General features: G+C 37.5%; 1 protein-coding gene and 1 pseudogene across 3 annotated transcripts in view; one reads left to right on the top strand and one right to left on the bottom strand.

Annotated features, from left to right (window-relative positions):
* The window catches only part of AVL9 (AVL9 cell migration associated), a 65706-nt gene that overhangs the window by 16915 nt on the left and 23233 nt on the right, over nt 1–25558 (top strand). For 2 of the 3 annotated variants that reach the window (XR_009403773.1, XM_059396605.1), the window contains exons 2-8: nt 11539–11659; nt 13253–13338; nt 16101–16172; nt 19237–19326; nt 20642–20708; nt 21538–21578; nt 22294–22332. Coding sequence is in view for 2 of the 3 variants with exons in the window: in XM_059396605.1 (XP_059252588.1) it covers nt 11539–11659; nt 13253–13338; nt 16101–16172; nt 19237–19326; nt 20642–20708; nt 21538–21578; nt 22294–22332 (516 nt within the window). In the remaining variant the exon portion in view is untranslated. The remainder of the gene's footprint in view (nt 1–11538; nt 11660–13252; nt 13339–16100; nt 16173–19236; nt 19327–20641; nt 20709–21537; nt 21579–22293; nt 22333–25558) is intronic. The other variant, XM_059396606.1, reaches the window with a different exon arrangement.
* On the bottom strand, nt 438–1727 carry LOC132015312 (large ribosomal subunit protein eL21-like; annotated as a pseudogene).

Genomic DNA, 25558 nt, shown 5'->3' with positions numbered 1-25558 from the left:
TTTGCAAAGTCTTCTATAGACTTTTAACTGGCTGTGTATATAGTTTCATGTTAATGAACATGTATGTTTATGTAAAGTTTCAGTAGTTTTAAAGTACAAAAACAGGATAATGAAGTCTTTTAAGTGTTTTTAGTATGAAAATCAGCTTCCCACATATTATGTAGTTAATACTGATACCAGCAAAATATCTTGTTCTTCCATATAATAGTCTTTTGTTTTTAAAAATTTATTTGAGATACAGAGAGAAACTCAAGAACCTGAGATTGAGTCATATGCTTTGCTAACTAAGCCAGCAAGGCACCCCTAAAAAAATTCTCTATTTAAATTAAAATACACTCCATCTGTTTGTTTTTTTAGTAATCCAAGTACCTCAACTGTCTTTTTCTTTTTTGTTTTTTGTTTTGTTTACAGTCTTGAGGTCTTTTAATTTTTTACACTTACACTGCCATGAATTTGTAGGGAATGGGTTCCAGCAGCTCAGGCTTCTTTCCATTGGTTCTTACAGTGTGTGCTTCTCTGGGTGGAGCAGACCAGCGCTTCAGCTGAACCAAAGTACCTTCCTCTTTGGCTTCCTTTTTCTGATAATTTTCCTTCACCTGCTTTAGGAAGCTATCTCAGCAATTTGAGTGCTTAATATGTTTGGTACATAGGAGCACCTGGTGGCTCCCTCAGTTAAGCATCTGACTCTTGATTTTGGCTCCTGTCTAGATCTCAGGGTCTTGAGTTCAAGCCCTGTATTGGGCTCTATGCTGAGCATGGAGCCTACCTAGAAAGAAAAAAATATGTATCCAATACATACATTAATTCTCTTGGCAAGAATCTTGGCCTTTTTTGTCTACAATGCCAACAGCATGCTGGGTAACACTGTAGACTCTTCCAGTATTGCCGTGGTAACATTTGTAGCATTTTGTTTTGAACAGTGCCAATTCCATTCATGTCCACAATATCACCTTTCTTGTAGATTTGCATATATGTGGCCAAAGGAACAACTCCGTGTTTTTGAAAGGCCTAGAGAATAGAGCTGGTGCCTCTCTTCTTTCCCTTTGTGTTGGTCATTTTGGGGAATTACTGGAAGATGACCGTTCCGGTTGAAAGGCCCAAGTATCTCATCTTAAATAAAGGAATGTGGAATAGTATAATGGTTCTTTAATTCTAGGAAAAATAGAACTGGCAGCCTTTATTCACTTAAAGATAAAAAAGCACATGTTGGGACGCCTGGGTGGTTCAGTGGGTTAAAGCCTCTGCCTTCGGCTCAGGTCATGATCTCAGTGTCCTGGGATCGAGTCCCACGTCGGGCTCTCTGCTCAGCAGGGAGCCTGCTTCCCTCTCTCTCTCTGCCTGCCTCTCCATCTACTTGTGATTTCTCTCTGTCAAATAAATAAATAAAATCTTTAAAAAAAAAAAAAAAAAGCACATGTTTTAAACTGAGATAGTTGTTTCATTTAATTTTTGTTTTGTTTCCATTTAATTTTAAAAATGGTAAGACTTGGGGCGCCTGGGTGGCTCAGTGGGTTAAAGCCTCTGCTTTCGGCTTAGGTCATGGTCTCAGGGTCCTGGGATTGAGCCCCACATCGGGCTCTCTGCTCAGCGAGGATCCTGCTTCCTCCTCTCTCTCTCTCTCTGCCTGCCTCTCTGCCTACTTGTGATCACTGTCTGTCAAATAAATAAATAAAATCTTAAAAAAAAAAAATGGTAAAACTTAGTTTTAATTACGGGGCTCAATAGTACCATTGCATTTTTACAGTATATACTTTATTTTTCTAGGCATCCAGAGCACTCATGAAACTATAAAATAATGTATCATGCTGAGGTAGAAGAGTGCTAAGCACAGTCTGTTTCAGAAATAAACAGATGACAAGTATAGTCATTTGCCAACTTTTTAAGAGACTAAAAGAGGTAAAGTGCCAGTTCTCTTGTAATGTTGACTCTTCTAGAGATTTGGCAAAGCAAATAACTTAGAGAAGACATGTTTTTCTTTAAAGAGAAAAACAGGATAAGGCCTTGACTTTGGTGCCTAAGTGTTTTAACTCTTAAGAAAACAAACACCCATGCTTCTGAGTGAAGGGTGGGTGGAATCCTTGAGGTGCCTAGAAAGGGAGCAGAGGCAGAGCACTGACTCAGCATCTCTAGGAAGCATACATCTGTGCCGTCAGTATCCGTGAGCACTACAGATGCGTTTGATTTGTGTGCTGTATGGCATGGTGGCTTCTATTAGTTGTAGGGTTCCCTGATAGTGGAATGGATGTTTCATTGTTAGAAAGCAAACAGAGGATACTTTTGAAGTACTCAGAGTTCACACCAGCGTACTATGTTACTGTTTTGTTGTTTTCTCAGTCTTTTGTATACTGAGAACCACATAAAAGCAATCTGAGTAATGGACACCTTTTTTTTTTTTTTTTTTCTTTAAAGTAGGCTCCGTGCCTATTGTGGGGTTAGAACTTATGACCCAGAGATAAAGAGTCACATGTTCTACTGACTTAGCCAGCCAAGTGTCCTGAGGAGACACCTTTACAGTTTGCTTTATAAACTCTGAAAATGGGTGGTAATTTTTTTTTTTTAACGATTTTATTTATTTATTTTACAGAGATCACAAGTAGGCAGAGAGAGGAAGAAGCAGGCTCCCCGCCGAGCAGAGAGCCCAATGCGAGCAGAGAGCCCAATGCGGGGCTCGATTCCAGGACCCTGAGATCATGACCCAGGCTGAAGGCAGAGGCTTAACCCTTTGAGCCACCCAGGCACCCCTGGGTGGTAATTTTTTACCATTCATGGTGTGAACAAACATTACCATTTCTTACACAGTTCATTTAGCCTTTAGAAAAATTGCCTTTTTATTCCTTGAGATTAGAGCATCTTTTTTTTTTTTTTTTTAAAGGATTTTATTTATTTGTTTGACAGAGAGTGAGTTAGAGAGGGAACACAAGCATGGGGAATGGGAGGGAGAGAAGCAGGCTCTCCGCTGAACAGGGAGCCTGATGTGGTACTCAATCCCAGGACCCTTGGATCATGACCTGAGCCTACGATAGCCACTTAACAACTGAGCCACCCAGGCACCCTGTGATTAGAACATCTTTATTCCGCTTTCACGTTTTAGAAATCAGCTGTTGTCTCTTTCCCCCTCTTCTGTTATAACCATGGAAGTATGTAAACTACTACTATTACTAATTGGGATAAAAATAAATTCAGTCATGTGAACATGAGTTGACAGAAAAACAGATACTTGAAATATGCAGGATTTAATAACATTACCTTTTGGGGAGCCATTGGTATATCTGTCACACATTGTATGTTCTGATGTCCTACTAGATTTTTTTTTTTTTTTAAGGTGGGAAAGGGGCAGAGAGAGAAGGAGAGAGAGAATCTTAAGCAGGCTTTATGCCCAGTTCCACTAGAGGCAGGGCTAGATCTCACAACCCTGAGATCATCACCTGAGCTGAAATCAAAGAGTCAGACGTTTAGTCAGCTGAGTCACCTAGGCGCCCCCAGATACTTTTTTTTTAAAAGATTTTATTTATTTATTTGACAGACAGAGATCACAAGTAAGCAGAGAGGCAGGCAGAGAAAGCAAGAGGAGGAAGCAGATTCCCTGCAGAGCACAGAGCCCAATGTGGGGCTCGATCCCAGGACCCTGGGATCATGACCTGAGCCGAAGGCAGAGGCTTTAACCCACTGAGCCACCCAGGCGTCCCCAGATACGTTTTTTTTGATCCTTAAATTTAATTTAAGAGTTTGGGCTGTAAATTGTCATTATTTAATAGTAAAACCCTACTGGATGATAATCATTCTGGTTTGTTTGTTTTTTTGTCTTTGGAGATTTTCTTTGGTTTTGTCAATGATTTTTCACATAGACTTAGGGCTGTCATGTACATCTGTACAGACTTTGCACAACGTAGCTGCAGGGAAAGCCCTTCATGTAAACTGTATTGTTGGTCGTTCCCACCAGAGTTGCGCAGTGTGACAGCTTACTATAGCTACCTTTACTTTTTATGGTATTGCTTAGTTTAATTAGCATTATTATCTAAATTGCATTTTGATTCAACTACTTGAGAATCCCAGGTAACTTCCAGGAGAATTTCTCTTAAGCCTCTGTGCCATGAACTGGTCTGTCTGGATTATTTTGCACATATCCAAAGGGGAACATATAGAGTGGTCAGTATTCAAAATATGAAGATTATACGACTTAAGATTTTACAGTGCTGTTGATTGGGAAATAACAGTCTTTTTTTTGTTTTGTTTTTCCCCAGAAATCAACTGGGTATCCTACAATTCAATCCTATTGTGCACTAACTACCCAGAGTTAGTGTCAAACTCCACAAGTTTAAGGACTCAGTCCCCCAAAATACCCTCACTTGCGATGCCAGTCTTGGGTCCCCAGGCTGCCTGTGCCTCTCTCCAGTTTAGTTACAAATTCAAGGGTTACAAATCCATACCCCCATCTCAGGTTCTGTATTTGCTGGAACAACTAGAACTAAGGAAACCCACTTACCTTTACTGGTTTATTATAAAAGACACAACTCTGGAGTAACCAAATGAAAGAGATACATAGGACCAGGTGTGGTGTTTGGGGTACAGAGCTTCCATGACCTCACTCGAAATGCTACCGTCCTGGCACCTCATTGTCTTCACTAGGCCAGAATCTCCCTGAAACCCATTGTTTAGAGGATTTTATTGAAGTTTCATTACATAGGCATGATTGATTTAGTCATTAGTTACTGGACTATATTTAATCTCTAGCCCCTCTGTCCTTCCTGGAAGTCTGCCTTTCTGGTGACGAGGCCCCATCCTAAGGCTTTTTAGTCCACTACCACCAAGTCCCCTTGTTAGATAAACGCAGATACAGTTGAAATTGTCTTGTAAATAACAAAAGATGCTGGGGCACCTGGGTGGCTCAGTGGGTTAAGCCTCTGCCTTCAGCTCAGGTCATGATCTCAGGATCCTGGGATCGAGCCCCACATCGGGCTCTCTGCTCAGAGGGGAGCCTGCTTCCCCCTCTCTCTCTGCTTACTTGTGTTCTCTCTCAGTGTCAAATCAATAAATAAAATATTTTTAAAAACCAACAACAACAACAAAAGGTGCTCCCTTCACCTATGAAATTCCAGGGTTTTAGGAGTTGTAGGCCCAGAACCAAGGACAGGACCAAGTATATATTTTTTATTATGCCTTACTTGAATAGTACTAAACAGTTTATAAAGATGTAAGAAAAAAAAAAATCCTGAAAAAAGTGTTCTGCAGTAGAGGATTGATCAAATCATGAAACGATACTAAATTGCCATGAAAGTTTTGTGTATGTGTAGACAGAGAACAGAGTTTGTGTGAATTGTTTTGAACTTGATGAGCATCTTCAGCAGTTTGCGAATGCAAGAATTTGTTGGTAGCAAATAACACAGCTGAAGAAAAGAATTCGAGAGAGCTGACAACGCAGTACAGGCAGTATACAATTTATGAAAAAGTTGTGTCCCAAAAGTTAGCTGTTTGAAATTTTGAATATAGTGCTAGCTTTGGCAGCACATATACTAAAATTGAAATTTTGAATACATTCTCCCTGTCAAGGAACAAAAGTTCAACAGAGTAAATGTGAAGATCTAATTAGCTTTATTAAGCGATTTGTTGAATGGGGTAGCATCCTATATAGTAAGCAGTGGAGAACTCCAGAGTTGTACAAAATGGAAGGACTTTATAGAAGGCGGGTAGGGCAAGGAAGTTATTCGCAAAAGAAGGAAGAATTATTCCAGGGCAGGTCACTATCCCTTGGGAGAAAGGCAGGGTGTTCTGTTAGGTGAATTCCTCATCTTCCTTTACAGGATAGAGAGGGCCTATATGACAGATTGCCTGAAAGAGTGATGATCAGAAAGTTCCAGACTCACTAGTTAAGACTGCATTTTTCAGGGAGGTTGAAATTTATGATTAGGTTAGGTGCTAAGCCCAGTTTGGGGACTTGGCCTAAGTGGCTTGGGCTTGGGGGTTTCCTTTTAACACCTCAAAGAAACAATTTTATAAGTACTCTGGGCCCAAGTCAGCCTAAAGTCAACCTAATTTTAGCCATGGAATCATTGGAGAATTCTTGGAGTATCAACACTTAACAATTTTATGAGTTGATTTCATTTTAAGTTCCAGCTAGAGCCATACCAAACATCTTCATTCAGTAGAATGAGGAGTTGGAAGAATATATTGGACATAGCAAAGCATCAGATATTAAACTCCGGCTTAAACAAGTTGGTAACTTAACTAAATCTTCAGAAAAGAAGACAGATTTCTGTATCTCTGTATATGTATCTTTGTGTCCCAAGAGTCTAGGATGGAAATAAAATTTCTTCAAAAGCTAGAAGCCGGGCGCCTGGGTGGCTCAGTGGGTTAAGCCGCTGCCTTCGGCTCAGGTCATGATCTCAGGGTCCTGGGATCGAGTCCCACATCGGGCTCTCTGCTCGGCAGGGAGCCTGTTTCCTCCTCCTCTCTCTCTCTGCCTGCCTTTCTACCTACTTGTGATCTCTCTCTGTCAAATAAATAAATAAAATCTTTAAAAAAAAAAAAAAAAAAAAAAAGCTAGAAGCCGTTTGTGGTTTTCTTTTCTTTCTTTCTTTCTTTTTTTTTTTTTTAACTCTAAAAGCAATGCATATCCATTTAAAAATAAATGCTAGTTTACTTAAAAGTAAATTATAAACTCAGTTTATTGCCAAGTGATGCAGAAAAATTATGTGTATGCACATGTAACACAGGTAAAGCACATGTGGCCAAAAATTTAGCAGTTTGTGAATATAGATGAAGTTTATAAGGTTGTTTATATTCTTTCAACTTCTCTGTAAGTTTGAAATTTTTCTAAAAAAGAAGATGGACACTAAAAAAAATCAGGAATATTGCTTTATCTCCAATCCCCAGCCCTATTCACCCTCCAGAGGTAAACTTTTAGCAGTTAAGCTTGTATCTTTTGAAGCAAGTTTTTAAAAAACTGATTTAGAAAGATACAGTAGTACAGTTTTTTAAATAAATGGAATCATCCTATATGTAGGATTATACTATATTTACTGATACTATGCTTGCTTTTTATTTTTTTTATTTTTTTTTTTAAGATTTTTTCTTTATTTATCTGACAGAGACCACAAGTAAGCAGAGAGGCAGGCAGAGAGAGAAGAAGCAGGCTCCCTGCAGAGCAGAGAGCCCGATGTGGGGCTCAATCCCAGGATCCTGGGATCACGACCCGAGCCGAAGGCAGAGGGTTAACCCACTGAGCCACCCAGGTGCCCCTATGCTTGCTTTTTAAACAACAGTATGTATTAGTTTTCTGTTGCTCTGTAATAAATTACCACAAACTTAGCAACTTAAAATAACACAAATATAGAATTCAGGAGGTTAGAAATCAGAAATGGGTTTCTCTGGGCTAAAATCAAGCAGGGCTGTGTTTCTTCAGGCCACTTAGGGAAAATCGATTTTCTTGATTTTTCCCTACCTTTTAGAGTCGAAGTTCAATCCTTGGCTCATGGATCCCTCCTCAGTCTTCAAAACATCTTGAAGCTTAGCATCTTCAGATATCTTTGGCACCTCTCTCTTAAAAAGACCCTTGGGAAATCAGTGGCCCACCTCAATAACCCAAATCTTAAGATCTTTAATTGTGTCTGCAAAGTCCCTTTTGCTTTGTAAGGTAACATACAGAAAATACAGTGCAGAAAATACAGGGATAAGACATGGACGTTTCTGGAGGGCTTTTATTTTACCTACCACACTACATACCATACCTAGCTTGCTTTATCAAGTATGTATGAATCTAACATTCTTTTTAATAGCTATAGAAGAAATATAAAATTTGTGTAATCACTTACGAATATTTAGGTTTCCAATTTTAATGTGATGGTAAGTCCTGCTAGGAACATTTTTGTACATATCTGTATGAATATATCCATGTATCTGTGAGATAAATTCCTAAAACTGAAATTGCTGAATCAAAGGGTGTATGTGTTACTGATTTGATAGTATTGCCAAATTGCCTTCTAAACTGTTCCACCAATTCACATTCCCATAGCCAAGCCTATTTATTTGCCCATACTCTTGTAAACACAAAATAATAATCTTTTTCATGTTTTTCAAAATATGAGTAAAAATTTTATTACTCCAAATTGCATTTCCATCATTAAAAATGAGGTTTGAGGGCACCTGGGTGGCTCAGTGGGTTAAGCCGCTGCCTTCGGCTCAGGTCATGATCTCAGGGTCCTGGGATCGAGTCCCGCATCGGGCTCTCTGCTCAGCAGGGAGCCTGCTTCCTCCTCTCTCTCTCTCTGCCTGCCTCTATGCCTACTTGTGATCTCTCTCTGTCAAATAAATAAATAAAATCTTAAAAAAAAAAAAATGAGGTTTGAGCATTGTTCTACTTTCTTTTGGAATTTCATATTAAACATTCGGACATAAAGAGCAATGTACTTCATGATGGAATTGTGAGAATTTGGGTCCAGAATGTTTGTATTTACTTAAAAGCATATTTACACTATACTAAACATTTTTTAAATAAATAGCTATACACGGGACGCCTGGGTGGCTCGCTGGTTAAGCGGCTGCCTTCGGCTCAGGTCATGATCCCAGCGCTCTGGGATCGAGTCCCGCATCGGGCTCCTTGCTCAGCCGGGAGCCTGCTTCTCCCTCTGCCTCTGCCTGCAACTCTGTCTGCTTGTGCTCACTCTCGCTCCTCTCTCTCTCTGACAAATAAATAAATAAAATCTTTAAAAAAAAAAAAATTAAAAATAAATAAATAAATAAATAGCTATACATTAAGGTTAGTGGCTTCCCAAAAGGAAACATGTTGTAATAATTACCCGGACTTCTTAATAATAAGTGTAAATTGGGATTTGTTGTTGATTACATAAAATATAATGATTTATATCCTTATTTCTAGGTTTTGTTTTGGCTTTTTGGTATTGAAGTAATTCTGAATTGGGATTTTTTTTTTTTTTAACTCTGTAACTACCCGCTTCATAGTATCAACTTCAAATATGTCTCTATTACTTCTTTGTCACATTGCACCTTCTTCCACACAGTATGTGAAACCTCTGTGTTACATAGAAAAGATGCAGAGAAACATGAAATGTAATTTGAGATTATACTCAGCTTTCAACCAGTTAATCTTAAATGACGGATCCCTGAGAGAAAAGTTAGTCTGTCCATAACCCAGACCTTTAAAAAGTCCTTTCAAACTGAAAACGGTGATTTCTTCTGAAAGTGGGGGCAAGAAGATGACTAGATGGCTAGAGTGGTAGTGTCAGGGGTGGGAGGGAATCTTCTTAGTGAAAGAAGTATCTTTTTAAGGATTTTGGATTAAGGATTTTGAATATCTTTAAGGATTGTAAATATGGAACTAGGGTACCTATTTAAAAGTCATTTTGAAAGCCCTTTTATAATTCTCATGTGACTCAAGTGATAGCTTGATTCATTCCACTAAAGTGTGGGAAGATAAACCATCATATCTTTCCACATTAAAGGTAGGATCTAAAAGTGATTCTTAATCTCACGTTCAACGTTAGTGTATACAATTGACCCTTGAACGATGTGGAAGTTAGAGATGCCATGTATAACTTTTGACTCCTCCAAAATTTTACTAATAGCCTGTTGACTGGAAGCCTCACTGACAACATGGACAGTTGATTAATACATATTTTGGATATTATTTGTGTTCTATACTGTATTATTACAATAAAGTAGGCTAAAGAAAATGTTAAAATCATACAGAAGTGAAAATACAGTACTGTACTATATTGAAATTTGCCTATATGCGGACCTGTGTGGTTGAAAACTATTCAAGGAGCAACTGTATATTATTATTATTGCATTATAAATTCCTATATAAATATATATATTTTTAAAGATTTTCTTTATTTGACAGACAGAGATCACAAGTAGGCAGAGAGGCAGGCAGAGGGAGAGGAGGAAGCAGGCTCCCCACAGAGCAGAGAGCCCCAGGACCCTGGGATCATGACCTGAACTGAAGGCAGAGGCTTAACCCACTGAGCCACCCAGGTGCCCCTGTATAAATACATTTTGAAAGAAAATTAAATGTAAATCACCTAGAACTTCTAAGTCAATATAATAATCCAAATCCCGTGCATTAAATTCTTCTTTCCTCTCCAAAAGTCTCGTTGAAATAACAAAAATAGAAACACAGGGAAAATGCTGATAAACTCAGGTAATTGGAAACTGAGAGTGTACTAAAACTGTTATTTCTAAATGACATAGTGTTGGAAGGATTTCATTGAACTTTTCATTGATAAATTCTCAAAAAATTATCTGAAACGTTGATTAATGCCCACCCATTCTCCTGCAATTCTCCTGCCAACTCATCATCAAAAATATAGCTCAGAGAGGCGCCTGGGTGGCTCAGTGGGTTAAAGCCTCTGCCTTCGGCTCAGGTCATGATCCCAGGGTCCTGGGATGGAGCCCCGCATTGGGCTCTCTGCTCAGCAGGGAGCCTGCTTCCCTTCCTCTCTCTCTTTCTGCCTGCCTCTCTGCCTACTTGTGTTCTCTGCCAAATAAATAAAATCTTTAAATATATATATATATTTAGCTCAGAGCTACAAGTATTATGAGCAAGGGAGCCAGTTGATGAGAAGCAATCCTAGATCTTGGCTCAAACTTCTCATTCGTCCTTGTTGGACCTCTTCTATTCAATTCAGTAGGATGTTGGTTTTTCTCAGGGCTTCATCGCTATTTGATGTAATTCACAAATATAAATCTCCAATCTTGTCACTACAACTTTACCTGCTATCCCCCTATGCATATTAAAATCTGAACACCTTTAAATCAGGGGAAAAGACTTAAAAATCTTTCCTCCTTTTACTCCTTTTTTCTTCTTCTTATGTATAATAGGTTTGGTGAAAATGCCAAATGGCATCAGTAAGTGTAGCTTATCCTTACATCTGTCATTCACAGTCTGAAAGTATTTTTGCCAGGGGACGTCTGGATAGCTCAGTTAGTTGAGCATTGGACTCTTGATTTTGGTTCATATCGTTATCTTAGGGTCATGAGATCCAGCCCTGTGTTGGCTCTGAGCTAAATGTGGAGTCCACTTGGGATTTTCTCTCTCTCCCTCTGCCCTCCTCCCCATGCCCACTCTCTTGCTTTCTCTAAAGTAATTTTTTTTTAATGATTTTATTTATTTATTTGCTAGAGAGACCAGAGAGAGTGACTACAGGCAGGGTAGGCAAAAGGAGAAGCAGGCTCCCTGTTGAGCGAGGAGCCTGTTCTGTGGGCCTCAATCCCAGGACCCTAGGATCTTGAGCTTAGCCAAAGGCGGACGCTTAACCAACTGAATCACCCAGGCATCCCTAAAGTAAATAAATCTTAAAAAATTGTTGTTGCCAGGGCACCTGAGTGGCCCAGTGGGTGTGGGCTTGAAGTACTGACTCAGGTCATGATCACATGTGTTGCACTCCACACAGCGGGAAGTCTGCTTGAGAGTTTTCTCCCTCTCTCTCAAATTAAACAGTCTTAAAGTATTTTTGCCTATCAGGATAAAATGCTCCCTTGATTATGATAAAAGCTTTTGGCTAATATTCCTTACTATTTTAGGTTGAATTCTCTTACCCGCCCCTGATTCCAGGAGATGGTCATGACAGCCCCACTTTACCTGAAGAATGGAAGTATTTGCCCTTCCTTGCCTTACCAGATGGCGCACACAACTACCAGGAAGGTATGTAAACAATGGAGCAATTAGTAGGTGCCTTTTTTTTCCTAATTTACCAAGACATCTTAGAGTCTAAGTATTTTGGTAAATGAAAGGCCTTTGGCTTCTTATAACTACTCATAAAATATTTAAATGCTTGTTTGGAGATGACTAGTCATGCACTAGAAGATTTCCAGAGGAGTCCTGGGTTTATGTTGGTAATGTTAATGAGCGTTAGCTATTCTTTTGCCAGGAGAGCAAAGTAAGTGGCCAGATTAGGACATGTGCTACTGGTAGCACTTCCTGCATTTATCCTCAGACTCCTTTCAGAGGGAAACTAAAGGGCTTAGCTGTACTAGCTACCAATTGACTAGGGCTCTAGCTGCAGACATACTGATTAGTACTCCAGTGCCCACCTGGGATTACCTCTCCACCCCTAGAACCACTGCTGTTATAGTGCTCTGCTTAAAAGTTTACATGCAGGGGGTGGCTGGCTGGCTTAATTGGTAGAGCATGCAACTCTGGATTTTGGGTAAGTTCAAGCCCCATGTTCGGTGTAGGGATTACTTAAAAATAAAATATTTTTTTATTTTTTTAAAAAGATTTATTTATTTGACAAACAGAGATCACAAGTAGGCAGAGAGGCAGGCAGAGAGAGGGGGGAAGCAGGCTCCCCGCTGAGCTGAGACCCCCCGATTCGGGGCTCGATCCCAGGACCCTGAGGTCATGATCTGAACCAAGGCAGAGGCTGAACCCACTGAGCCACCCAGGTGCCCCAACCTACAGAAAAATTGAAGGAATAGTATAGTGGATACCTCACAGATTGTGTGTGTGTACAGTTTTGCCTGTCCTATTTGAAAGTCTAACACCATGTTGCAGACATTATGACAGTTTACCTCTAAATACTTCAGCATGCACTCTTAAGAATAATAAGCTCATTCCTCAGGATAATTTCCAGTACCATTATGACAGCTAAGAGATTTAACAGTAATTCAGTAATTATCTTAATTATCTAATCTGTGTTCAAATTTCTCCAGTTATTCTAAGAATTTCTTGGATCAATCCAAGATTCATGTGTTACCTTTTGTTTGTATGATTCTCTACCTCTTTCAATCTGAAATAAAGTATATTCTTTGGTTAAAATTTTTAAATTTAAATTCAGTTAACATAATGTATTATTAGTTTCAGAGGTAGAGGTCAGTGATTCATCAGTCTTATACCCAGTGTTCCTTAGATCCCATGTGCTCCTTAATGTCCATCACCCAGTTACTTCAGTCCCCACCACCCCCTTCCCTCCAGCAACCCTCAGTTTGTTTCCTATGATTAAGAATCTCTTACAGTTTGATAAAGTATTTTCTGAGATAAATAATTGTAGTTTCAGTTTTAACCTGTTATATAATTCAGCCCTGTGGGCTTTTTGAGAATGTGCATGATTGATTGTACATAGTAAAAGCAATAAGATGGATTCTAAGAAACCAGTGATGCTAGAAGTAGGTATGACATGGGTTCCTTGTTACATCATCATTTTGGTTATAATTAACTGTATAATATTTCAGTTTACATTATTTATTAATAAGGATAATTCACTTTGGTATTCACATTTTTCTGTGTATCTCTTAGATACTGTCTTTTTTCACTTGCCACCCAGAAATGGAAATGGAGCCACAGTATATGGTATCTCCTGCTATCGACAAATTGAAGCCAAGGTATGATCGTTACAATGAACAACAACAACAAAACACTGATATTATTTTAGATTTTTATAAACAGTTTGAAGTTGTTTTCCCAGTTTATTCACATTACTGTTTCTGTAAGTTGACATGGCTAACTATAATTACCATAAAATATTTTGCCCATTGTTTTTATATAGCAATATCTAAATTATCCATTTGTCTTCAAAATACTGTATTTAAACTTTTATAGTGTTCTTGAATTTTCTTTTTCTAGTGTTTGGTATATAATTTTAGAAAAGTGAAGTGATAATATATGTTCTTTAAGCAGCTGTTTAGAATTAGTGGAAAGTGCTTTAGGAGCTTTGAAATACGTGCATTTTGTCTTAATTATCTACAACTAAGGTTTTGTTGATTCTTAAATTACCTGCCAGCCAATTCCTGAAAACTGTAATAACTCTAATTAATAAATTAAGCCAAGATGGGTAGCTTCCCCTTTCATGCTGATTTGCTCCTGAGCAGCACTAGTTCTTTGTGGTGAAGGTACTCTGAGTAAAAATCTCTTGCCTATCATGACATCATTAATACTCTAAAGTAGTGAGTGTTTCTCAACGTCACTGTACATTGGAGTCACCTGGAGAGCTTCAACTACTAGAGCTGAGTGGGTCCCAGCTCCAGAAACTTTGATTTAATGTTCTGGTTATCAGGAGTTTTAAAAAAGCTCCTCGGGTAATTGCATTATGTGGCCAAGATTGCAAACCGCTGCTCTAAAACAGTGATTTTTTTTTAACTGGAATTACCTGGAGACTTTTAAAATACACACCTGACCTTTCCTTCTGCTGTGACTAAATTAGAGTATCTGGGAGTAGAGCTTAGGCAATTATGAATTTTAAAAGCTTCCTCAGGTGAATAATTAACTTCATCTTTTAAAATTTATGTTAGCTTTTTATAATGACCACTTCAATCATGCAAATAAAAAAAAGAATTGTATGATGAACACCTGTATGCCTACCATCTAGATTCAACAAATGTCAGCATTCTAGCACACACACTTGGAGAATGTGTCTGTATTTTTCCCTAAGTCATTTCAAAATAAATGGCAGGTGTAAATTCCACCTTAAAGTAGTTAACAACTGTAAAATCGCCCTTCATGCACAGGGCCTGGAACATCAGACACACCTAGTAAAATATTTATGGAATGAGTAACTGGATTTAAAGATAAAGATAAACCTGAGAGTAAGAGTTAGTCTGATAGCTTTGTATGTTTGATTGCTTCATATACTGTTACCCTTACTGTTTCTCTGAGATGAACTGAATCCCTCCCCCCCCACCTCCTGTTCTTGGATATCTGCTCCTTTCACCGTCATCTCCTATAGGTTGTGTAAGCACTAGTAAAATTCTCCAAAGCTATCAACATTAACAACAGTTATCATGTTCTGCATAGCCTTTAAATGGCATTTCATACTGCCTGTCTTCCTCACCCCCTGGGTCTGACCCACTCGCAGTATGCGAGTTGCCATTTTCTCCAAATTTTTCTATCCTCATCCGATAACCAGAGGGATAAGACAGGTACCAGAAGGACCTAGAGTGTAGGAGAAAGACTGATGCCCTTTGAGTGAAAGTGAGACCTGATAGATGACTCCAATCAAGGCAGAGAGGTAGAAAACAGATTGAGGGAAAGCTCTCTGTCCTTGACTTAGTTTAATAGAGTCGTCAGTCATCAGCCAGTTGAAGACACTGAGGTTCCTTTGTCCTTAGGACAGGTCCAAGGAGGTGACAGGCAGTAGTACACTACAGAGGGGAAGAATAGTTCTTACTTCCCTCACAGAATTATCTGAGGTTGATCAAATGAAGGCTTGTTCCTTACTAGCAGAGAACTATAGACATCTCATGTGGTCATCCTCAGAATCCTCAAGGCTCAGGGCTGGGCTGCAGTACCTGTTTGCCAGGATGAAGTCCAGGCAGCATAGAATAACCACCTTATCTTCTCCACACTCTGTATGGTCTGGTTGTGCAGGTGGGGAGAAGTCAGTCTAATTAAAGATTGTGCAGTTCCTAGTGACAGGTGCCAAGAGGTTATGATACAGGTTTCTTGGGTCTGATGTACAGTGTGAATAAATGCTTGCAGCTCTTAGCTATTTTCGATCAATGAAGCACTTTTTTATTAATATTTTTCTTTGTGTGTTAAGGAGGAACCGTAATTCTCCGTAGCTGTACGTATAACCCTTTTCTCCTAAAGAGGAGTCTGTCAGTGCTGCTGTGTTTTTCAATTTTGGTCAAAGCAGGAAGTAAATACTTTAGAAATGTTAAATATATAAATAAAGTGAATAAAGTTTAGTGTTCTGCATGGTAGCATTTGCTAACACACACGAAAAAAAGAACAACCACCTTAACAAAACTGTTGCCAGTTCTTCCATCTTGGGAGTTTTTGTCATATCTTAAACTGACCTCTTCTCACAGGAACAGTAGTCTCTGAAAGGGTGCCCATTTTCAAACCAGAATCAAGGACATTTGATTTGCATTATGGGTGTGGCAACTTACATAGAAAGTATTCTCCATCATACAGTAAGTTCCTTGAGAGTAGGGATTATCTCTCGTGGTTACATTCCTAGTGCCTGCCAGATTCTAGCACAGTTTCCTGGCTGACTCAGTCAATAAATATTTTCTGAGATTCTCAATATATTTGGATTTTAACTAAAGGTAAGAAATTTTTTCTATCTTCCTGCTATTTTTACATTGAAAGATGATGATTTTAGAATATCTCTATGGAATATTTCTAATAATGACTGTTCACATAGGCATTGAAAGTACGGCAAGCAGATATTACCAGAGAGACCGTTCAGAAAAGTGTCTGTGTTCTAAGCAAGTTGGTAAGAGACCAAGTAACTTGTTAATGTGTTTGTTAAAAATTCATGGCAGATTTTTACTTGAGAATAAGGCACTATTAGAATAAGGAGAGATTTATGGAAACAGTAATAGATTAAAATTCATTAGGGGCTCTTATTTATTGTCGTGCATCTCCTCTTTCTCTTTGCCTTTCAGCAGTGTTATTCTCATTTGCCCCTCTATCCACAACTAGATAAGACAAAGGAAATCTCCTACCTAGGTATTCGGAAAAGAGGTTGACATTTGACCAAAGTGAGGTAGCTGATAATATTTCATTTATCCGTTTTTATTTTGTTCTTAAGACTTCAGGTAAATAATGTATTACTAAAACTCAAAATATCATAAGTGCTCAGATTTTATTGATGATTTAAAAGTACATGACTCTTGCTATGAAAAATTGTAACCTTAACCTGCTCTTTAAAAACTTAAAATTTGGGGAGCACCTAGGGTGGCTCAATGGGTTAAGCGTCTGACTCTTATTTCAGCTCAGGTCATGATTTCAGATTTACTTGAAGTTGAGCTCAGGGTAGGGCTCTGCACTCAGCAGGAAGTCAGCCTGGGATTCTCTCTCCCTCTGTCCCTCCCCGTGCTCCTGTGGGCATGCCCTGGACTCTCTAAAAATTAAATAAAATCTTTAAAAAACTTAAAATTTTTGAGGAACAGAAATGACATAATGAATTGTACAATAATGTACTTTAAAATTATTTCATCTGTGTACAGGTTGATCAGATGCAAGTGTATATTTTAACTTTTATTTTTTGAAGAAAATATGTAACATCTGTTATTTTTCATAGCTCTTCGTTAAATCATTCATAGTGTTCCTTTTTTTTTTTTTTAAACTAATGGGATAATAACACCTTCACAAATAACATCAAATGGCTAATTCTACATGTAAATATAATCTCCCAAATCTCCTTTGTGGGGAGAAAATCTAGATCTCAATCATATTAATTATCTTATAACTATATGATTACTGAATACAGACGTTTCTGCATTTAACCGAAATAAAAATGGAGACTATTTCATTTGCTTAGTCACCAAATGTATGTAGGTTTTGTTTAATTATTTCTTCTGTATTTCCCAGTTTCTTTCTTTTCTTTCTTTTAAAGATTTATCCATTTGAGAGTCAGCTTGGGGAGGGGGTGCAGAAGGAAAAGGGGAGGGAGAAACAGACAACCCACTGAGCAGGGAACCCAAGACAGGGCTCAATGCCAGGACCCTGATATCGTGACCCGAGCTGAAGGCAGTTGCTTAACAGACTGAGCCACCTAGGTGCCCCCGTCTTGTCCAATTTCTTTTATGCACAGACAGTTTAAATGTAGTTTGCTTAATATATGTTGAATTTTGCAAAATAGGATTTGTTTGGGCTTTTACTACTAAGCTTAAAAAAAACCTAAATAATGATAGTTTATACTGTGGGACTTAATAAGATTTTGAGGATCAGATATTGCTTCCAAGATCATAATTTTAAATAGAGGACAAGAATAGACTACTTAAAAAAAAAAAAAGGTTGTTAAAGATCCCACTATCAGAACATTGGTAGATTGCACCTAGATAGTTTCCAGAAGGATAGCCTAAAAAGTAGACATCAGTGAATACTTTTTTTATACTGGGCCAGATGATCAAGGTATAGGAGTACCAGATAGTAAAGCAAGTGTGACATGCTGAAAGACATCTTGAGTAATCTTTCTTCAAGGAAGAATTATAATAACAATAAATACCATTCATCAGGTCCCTGTAGGTCAGGTATTAATCCTATACCAGATACTTTTTAGATGTAATTGTCATTTGAATCCTCATATAAAAGTAGTGAGATCTAAGTATTTATTCCTCTTATTTTACAAATAGATGAGAGAAAATATATCTCTTATAAACTTATTATGTGATAAAATTGGGGTGAAAATCTGATTTTAGTTGTCTTTAAACAGCATAAGGGATGGGGGAGCTAGCTCACGCAAAAGCTTTTGGTGGTTCATAGTGATTATAGTCTTTATATATAAAAACATGAAAATATATATAAGATATATATTTAAAATATATAAAATGTGACTATACTTAGATACTTTATTTTTTTTAAAGATTTTATTTATTTATTTGACAGATATAACAAGTAGACAGGCAGAAAGGCAGGCAGAGAGAGGGGGGGAAGCAGGCTCCCTGCCAAGCAGAGAGCCCGATGGGGGCTTGGCTTGATCCCAGGACTCTGAGATCATGCCCTGAGCCGAAGGCAGAGGCTTAACACACTGAGCCACCCACGTGCCCATATATTAAGTAATTTAGATGGTAATAATATATTAACAGGGATATTGGTCGGGGGAGCTCTTCCGGTATTGTTTTGATTAATTAGAGTATATAAACAACATTGTCTATGCATTCTTAGAAGAACAGAGAAATCAGGAAGCATCTAGGAAAGAACATTGAAAATAAAAAGGATGGAAATAGTAGAAGAGGGTCTTAAATAAAAATAAGAATTAAGGAATAATTTTGTTGAAGGATGAAAAAGAATATTTTCATAAAGGACACGGACTAGTTGTTCCAAGCCTCTGTAGAATGCAAAAAAGGGAAGTGAACTTAGTTTAATTATGAATGTTCAACTAGATAATAAGAACTGGCCACTATAAGGATGATTAAGTGTCACCACACACCAGCAGAACAGTGCAGAATTAGAATGTTTTAAATTTTGTAATAGCCAGCGTTTAAATGCTTTCCAAGTGCCAGACACTCTGAGTGCTTTCACCTGTGTTACTTAATTCTGGAAACAACCGCATGAGATGTACTGTCTTTTCATATGCCAGTGTTCACATCAGTAAGCAAATGTGGAGAGGTTCTGTGCCCAGGTTATGTCACTGAGTGGTAAGAGCAGAAGTGTGTCAGGCACTTTCTGGCAGCAGCCATAGAGCTGGAACAGGTGATTTAACAGCTTTTAGCTGTGAATAATAAAGATACTAAAGTTAAAGTGAGTTTTTCCTCCCTGTTCTTTTAATTACAAAGTTGTAAGATGTTTATCTGTTATTATTATCAAACTAATAGTGTTTTTTTTTCTCTAAGCCTCTCTATGGCTTACTTCAAGCAAAACTTCAGCTCATTACACATGCATATTTTGAAGAGAAGGATTTTTCCCAAATTTCCATCCTAAAGGTAACTATATCCCTCTTTAGATCTATTTGTCTGAAGGCAGATTCATGAATCAGTTACTCTCGTCAGTAATACTGTGAAGATAATCTTGTTAGCTTAAGAAAGACATTCTTCTTTGAAAGTAACATTGACTCTACTATGATCCAGCAATTGCACTACTAGTTATTTATCCAAAGGATATATAAATACAGATTTGAAGGGGTATGTATACCCCAAATGTACTTAAAGCAGCATTATCAACAATAGCCAAACTATGGAAAGAGCCCAGGTGTCCATTGATTGATGAATGGATAAAGAAGATGTGGTATGGAATCTTGTCATTTGCAATGACATGCATGGAGCTAGAGTGTATTATGCCAAGCAAAAGAAGTCAGAGAAAAATACCATATGATTTCACTCATGGTGGAATTTAAGAAGCAAAACAAATGAACATATGGAAAGGGAAGGGAAAAAAAGGGAGAGAGGGAAACAGACCATAAGAGACTCTTAAGGATGGAGAACAAACTGCTGAGGGTTGATGGAGGGAGGTGCATGGAGGATGGGCTAGATGGGTACCCAATATTTAGGAGGGCATTTGTTGTGATGAGCACTGGCTTTTGTATGTAAATGCTAAATCACTGAAATCTTCTAAAACCAATATTGTACTGTATATTAACTAGATTTTAAATAAAAATTTAAAAAGAAAAAACTCAGAGATTTGCAAATTGAGAAGAGGAAATAACATTGAAAGGCAAGGATCTGCCCAAAATGTACAGTTGAAATTTATTGTTTAACCAAACTGCCTTTAATTAGGAAATAATGACCACAAATGGCTATAATTAACATAAGTGTTTCTGTTAGTGGATAGTACCTCTTTTGCTATGGCATTGCTTCTCTAAATTTGCTTGTTTTATTAAAATACCGCACAATATGTTTATCAGTTTTCTGGTTCCAATCTCCCAAAGCAAAAAACAAACAAAAAAAACCAGACTACATGACTGTTTTAGCATGTTTTTCTTTGGGCTGCTATGAATGTACAGAACATGGATCTCACCTGGATTTTAGTGAGTATAGGACATTTAGGTATTTAGCAAGAAAAGTAGAGGGAACTTAGCCCAGAATCCATACCACCATGTGAGTGAACTAATAAGCCCTAAAATGAAGAGGAAGAGAAGGAGGGAGTGCTGGAAACTGGGAAGGTTTCAGAGAGAGACTTCTATTGTTAGTGTCAAAACAAACAGCCTCAGTTAAAGAACCAATTTTTTTCCTGGTCATCATACTGCTAATTTAGTGTCTGAAATGATTGTAAAATGTTCTAAGTTGAATCTGTATTTTATAGGAGCTTTATGAGCATATGAATAGTTCCTTGGGAGGAACTTCATTAGAAGGATCCCAAGTATATCTTGGTAAGTCGCTTTTTTACAAATCAGAAGAAACGCCTTCATTTCTATACATTTGGTAAACCGAGTTGCATGTTAAACTTCTTAATCAAAGTTAAATATCTATATGGGATCTAAGTTTAAATTATTCAGTGTTTGATGTTGCTGATACCTTAAATATCTTCTTAACCAGTATTTATTTCTACTGAGAAAGGTTATAATGTAATTGTAGCATTATTTAGAACTATTATCCTATAAAGCAAATTTCTGCTTCTCAGAATAATAATGGAAGTTTTTTCTTTTTCTTATGGTAATGCTGGCCAAGTCAGTTCCCTCTTATAACTGCTTAGCTCTTTTTATGCTAAGATTGTTCAAGTTGGTAGTTTTTTTTGATTTATACTGTTTTGATAATCCAGAATATCATTGGTATCCAAGGTGCTCAATAGGCACTTGGTAAAGATCCTTTCTGTGATGAAAAGCTAATAAAGTAGCCATTAGCCTTATGTGGCTATTTACATTTAGATTAGAATCAATAAAAGTTAAAGTTAAAAAGTCCTTTTGTCAGTATACATGCTGCATTTCAGATGTTCATTGGCCATATGTAGCTGCTGTATTGAGCAATGCAGATTAGAACATTTCTGTCATTGTAGGAAGTCCTGTTGGATCCTGCTGTGTTTGACACAGCATATAATTCTAAGCATATAGGTTACATAATCAGATATTATGTAAATATTTTAATATTCCCATATTCTTACTATTCCTATTTTTACCTACCTTTCCTTTGGTGGGAAGAAACTTTCTTTGACAAAACCTATATGTTGTCATCACAGATTAGCTTTTTTGTTTAACATTGCAGGTCTGTCTCCTCGAGATCTTGTGCTTCATTTTCGACACAAGGTATGATACCTTTTATTTAATTTATAATGTCCTAAACCTGTGTTCATTTAACTGAGCATATTCTCTTGCTGCAAGGTTGAATACAGATTGTAACATACCATATTTTATTTCTTCTAAGTCAGTTCTTAGATAAAAGTTGAAAATGTTGGTAGAGCTGATAGACATTTTTTAAAATACAGGAATACTATTTCTGTGCAGAAGAGGATTATTTTTTCTCTTGTCTTTGTAATTTCAGATGTCATGAAATTAGAGTGGAAAGGAACGTGTTTTAATTTCACAGAGTAGTTTATATGTTGCTCTGAGAGTGAAACATTTTCTAATAAAATACCTATACTTAGGTCTTGTGATCTTTATTATTAAAGATATGTTGACTGGGACTTACACACATTGATTATTCATTTATATACATTTATTGAGTATCTGCTGTGTAAGTGCCCTGGACATCCAATGAATAGTCCCTTCCCTTGAAGGAGCTTGCAGATATTTCAAGCAAAAATAACATAACTCCTTCCAAAAAGCACAATTTGTTAGAGATTTAAGTAGTTCTTAGTAAATACATAATTTTAAAATTTTCAGTATGTTCATAATTTTCAATGTAGTTTTAAGCACTGTAGTTAATATTGATTAAATGATATATGGTTGTGTTTGAGGAAGGGAAAAGGCAAATGAGTAATAAGCTTGAGTTTCTTATTTTAATACAGTATTTTTTCTTTAGGTCTTAATCCTGTTTAAACTAATTCTTCTTGAAAAAAAGGTGAGATTTGAAGGAACACAATATTTAACATGGGTTGACATTCCTTAAATACTATATAGAATTATGGGGTTCCTGGGTGGCTCAGTGGATTAAGCCTCTGCCTTCGGCTCAGGTCATGATCCCAGGGTCCTGGGATCGAGCCCTGCATCGGGCTTTCTGCTCAGCAGGGAGCCTGCTTCCTCCTCTCTCTGCCTGCCTCTCTGCCTACTTGTGATCTCTGTCAAATAAATAAAATCTTTTAAAAAAAAATGTTTATTCCTTTGGTCTAGTAGTTCTTCTTTTAGAGATTTATTTTCCAGAATTAATGTGAGTTGGACACAAAGCTCCATCTAAGACATTCTGTCACAGAATAATTTATAATAATGAGTAATTGGTGAGTAAGTACTGGTTCATCTTATATATTGTGTATGATTCCAAATGACTAAAGAGATTCTGAGAGTTTTTTTATTATAAAGATGTTTCATTGAATGTTATGTGAAAGTTTGTCCAAGTACGTATCAAGCCCATGATCCCAATTTTATAAATTAATATATATTTATTAAAAAGAGACTGGCGGGTGCCCGGGTGGCTCAGCTGGTTAAGCGACTGCCTTCAGCTCAGGTCATGATCCTTGAGTCCCGGAATTGAGTCCCACATCTGGCTCCCTGCTCGGCAGGGAGTCTGCTTCTCTTCCTGACCTTTCTGCTCTCATGCTCTCTCTCATTCTCTCTCTGTTTCTCTCTCTCTCAAATAAACTTTTAAAATCTTAAAAAAAAAAAAAAAAAAAAGAGACTGGAAGGAAAGACATGAGCAATTTGGTGAGAATGTAGGTTATATTTTTATTTATTCAAGATTTATTTATTTATTATTTATTTAAAGTATGAGCAGGGGAGAAGGGCAGAAGGAGAGGGGGAGAGGAGAGAAAAAATCTCAAGCAGATTCTGCACTGAGCTCAGAGCCCGACAAAGGGCTCGTTCTCAGGACCCTGAGATTTCTGAGCAGAAATCAAGAGTTACACTTAACTGATTGAGTCACCCAAGTGAGCCTAGAATATATTTTTAAGAAGGAAATGCTTTGCTGGTTTTCTCTAATGAGTATGTGTTTCTTCTTCAAAGAGAAAAAAGGTAATTCTTAAAATGGTGAATCTAACATACTATATGTGCAATGTTTTAACTTTTTTAAAATGTTTTTAATTGTTGTAAAATACATGAAACACATAATTTATCATCTTAGCCAGTTTTTAGTATATAGTTGAGTGGCATTAAGTACATTCACCGTGTTGTTCTATCATCACCATCCATTCACAAACTCTTCATTATGCAAAATTAGAACTGTACTCATTAAACAGTAACTTCCCATTTTTCCCTCTCCATTGACAGTGACCCTTCTACTTACTGTTTCTATGAATTTGGCTAGTCTGAGTTCCTTATAAAAGTGAAATCATGCTGTTTTTGTCTTTTTGTGACTGGCTTCTTCACTAAGCATAGTGCCCTCAAGGCTCATCCCTGTATAACATGTGTCAGAATTCCTTTCCTTTTAAAAAATGGCTGAGCAAGGGCAGCTGGGTGGCTCAGTGGGTTAAAGCCTCTGCCTTTGGTTCAGGTCATGATATCAGGGTCCTGGGATTGAGCCCGCATTGGGCTTTCTGCTCAGCGGGAAGCCGGCTTCCCTTCCTCTCTCTCTGCCTGCCTCTCTGCCTACTTGTGATCTCTGTCTGTCAAATAAATAAGTAAAATCCTCTTTAAAAAGGCGGGGGGCTGAGTAATATCCATTGTATGTACATACCATATTTTGTTTATCTGTTTCCCCTCTGATGGACACTTGGGTTGCTTCCACCTTTTGGCTCTCATGAAAAATGTTACTATGAATGTTGATATGCATAGATTTCTTCAAAACCCTACTTCCAGTTCTTTTGGGTATAGACCTAGAAGTGGTATTGCTGGGCCAGATGGTAATTCTATTTTCATTTTTTTTTTTGAGTAACCACCATCCTGTTTTCCATAATGGCTGCACCATTTTATCTTCCTGTCAGCAGTGTACAAGGATTCCAGTGTCTATACATTCTTACCAACACTTGTTATTTTTTAGTTTTTTGATTGTAACCATCCTAATAGGTGTGAGGTGGTATCTCCTGTTTTGATTTGCATTTCCCTAATGGTTAGTAATGTTGAGCACCTTTTCATATGCTTATTGGTCATTTGTGTACTTTCCTTGAAGAAATGTCTGCTCAAGTCCTTTGCCCATTTTAGTCAGGTTTTTTGGTGTTGTTATTTTGTTTTTTGTTTGTTTCTTTACTTGTTGAGTTGTAGGTTTCAAACTTTGTTATTGCAGTTCATAATAAAAAGTATTTTGCATTACAACCCAGGGCACACATGGGTATATGTATCTAAAACAAAAATCTTCCAAAATAGTACTTAGCCTAGCTATATGTAGTGGCATTTATGATCATATAACTTTATCTAATGTGGCAAATCACAGATACACTCTTTTTATATTGAATTGATGAAATAAGGATGTCCTTTAATGCAACAATTTGTTTCTCTGTACTTGGAAAGCACTCCTTAAATAAGATCATCTGTAAGGAAAGCATAGACAGTTGTGGGTGCTCTCCTCTCTCCAATAGCACTTCTGTGTCACTGAATGATTTAATTGTTTAAAAACAAACAAAACCCTTCCTTGCTTAAGCAAATCTTTGCTTGTTTTTTTTCCAACTAATTTAATGATTACCAAATGTTGCTTTTAAACATCTAATCCTGTTTCTGATTTTTTTCCTCAAGTTTTACTCTGAAAAATGTCAAACCTACAGAAAAGTTGAAAAAACACCGTAATGAACTTTTACACACTTGATCGATATTGACGATTAACATTTTGCCACTTTTGCATTATATTGCTTTGTTCATTCCCACCTTGCTGCCCATCCTAATAATTTTAAAGTCATGGTACTTTACCCCTAAAAACTTTAAGCTATGTTTCTTTTTTTTTCCTTTTTCTTTTAAAGATTTGATTGATTCATTTGAGAGTGAAAGACCAGAACAACTGAGGAGAAGTAGGCTCCCTGCTGAGCAGGGTGTCTGACAAGGGATTCCATCCCAGAACCCCAGAATCAAGACCTGAGCTAAAGACAGATGCTTCCAACTGAGCCACCCAGGCACCCCAAAATGTATTCCTTAAGAATAGAATATATTCGGGCGTCTGGGTGGCTCAGTGGCTAAAGCCTCTGCCTTTGGCTCGGGTTGTGGTCCAAGGG

The sequence above is a fragment of the Mustela nigripes genome, chromosome 4 (genome assembly GCF_022355385.1).
Source record: "Mustela nigripes isolate SB6536 chromosome 4, MUSNIG.SB6536, whole genome shotgun sequence".
Classification (NCBI taxonomy): Eukaryota; Metazoa; Chordata; class Mammalia; order Carnivora; family Mustelidae; genus Mustela; species Mustela nigripes.
The sequence above is the reverse complement of the archived record's forward strand: the minus strand, read 5'-3'. Positions and strand labels throughout refer to the sequence as shown.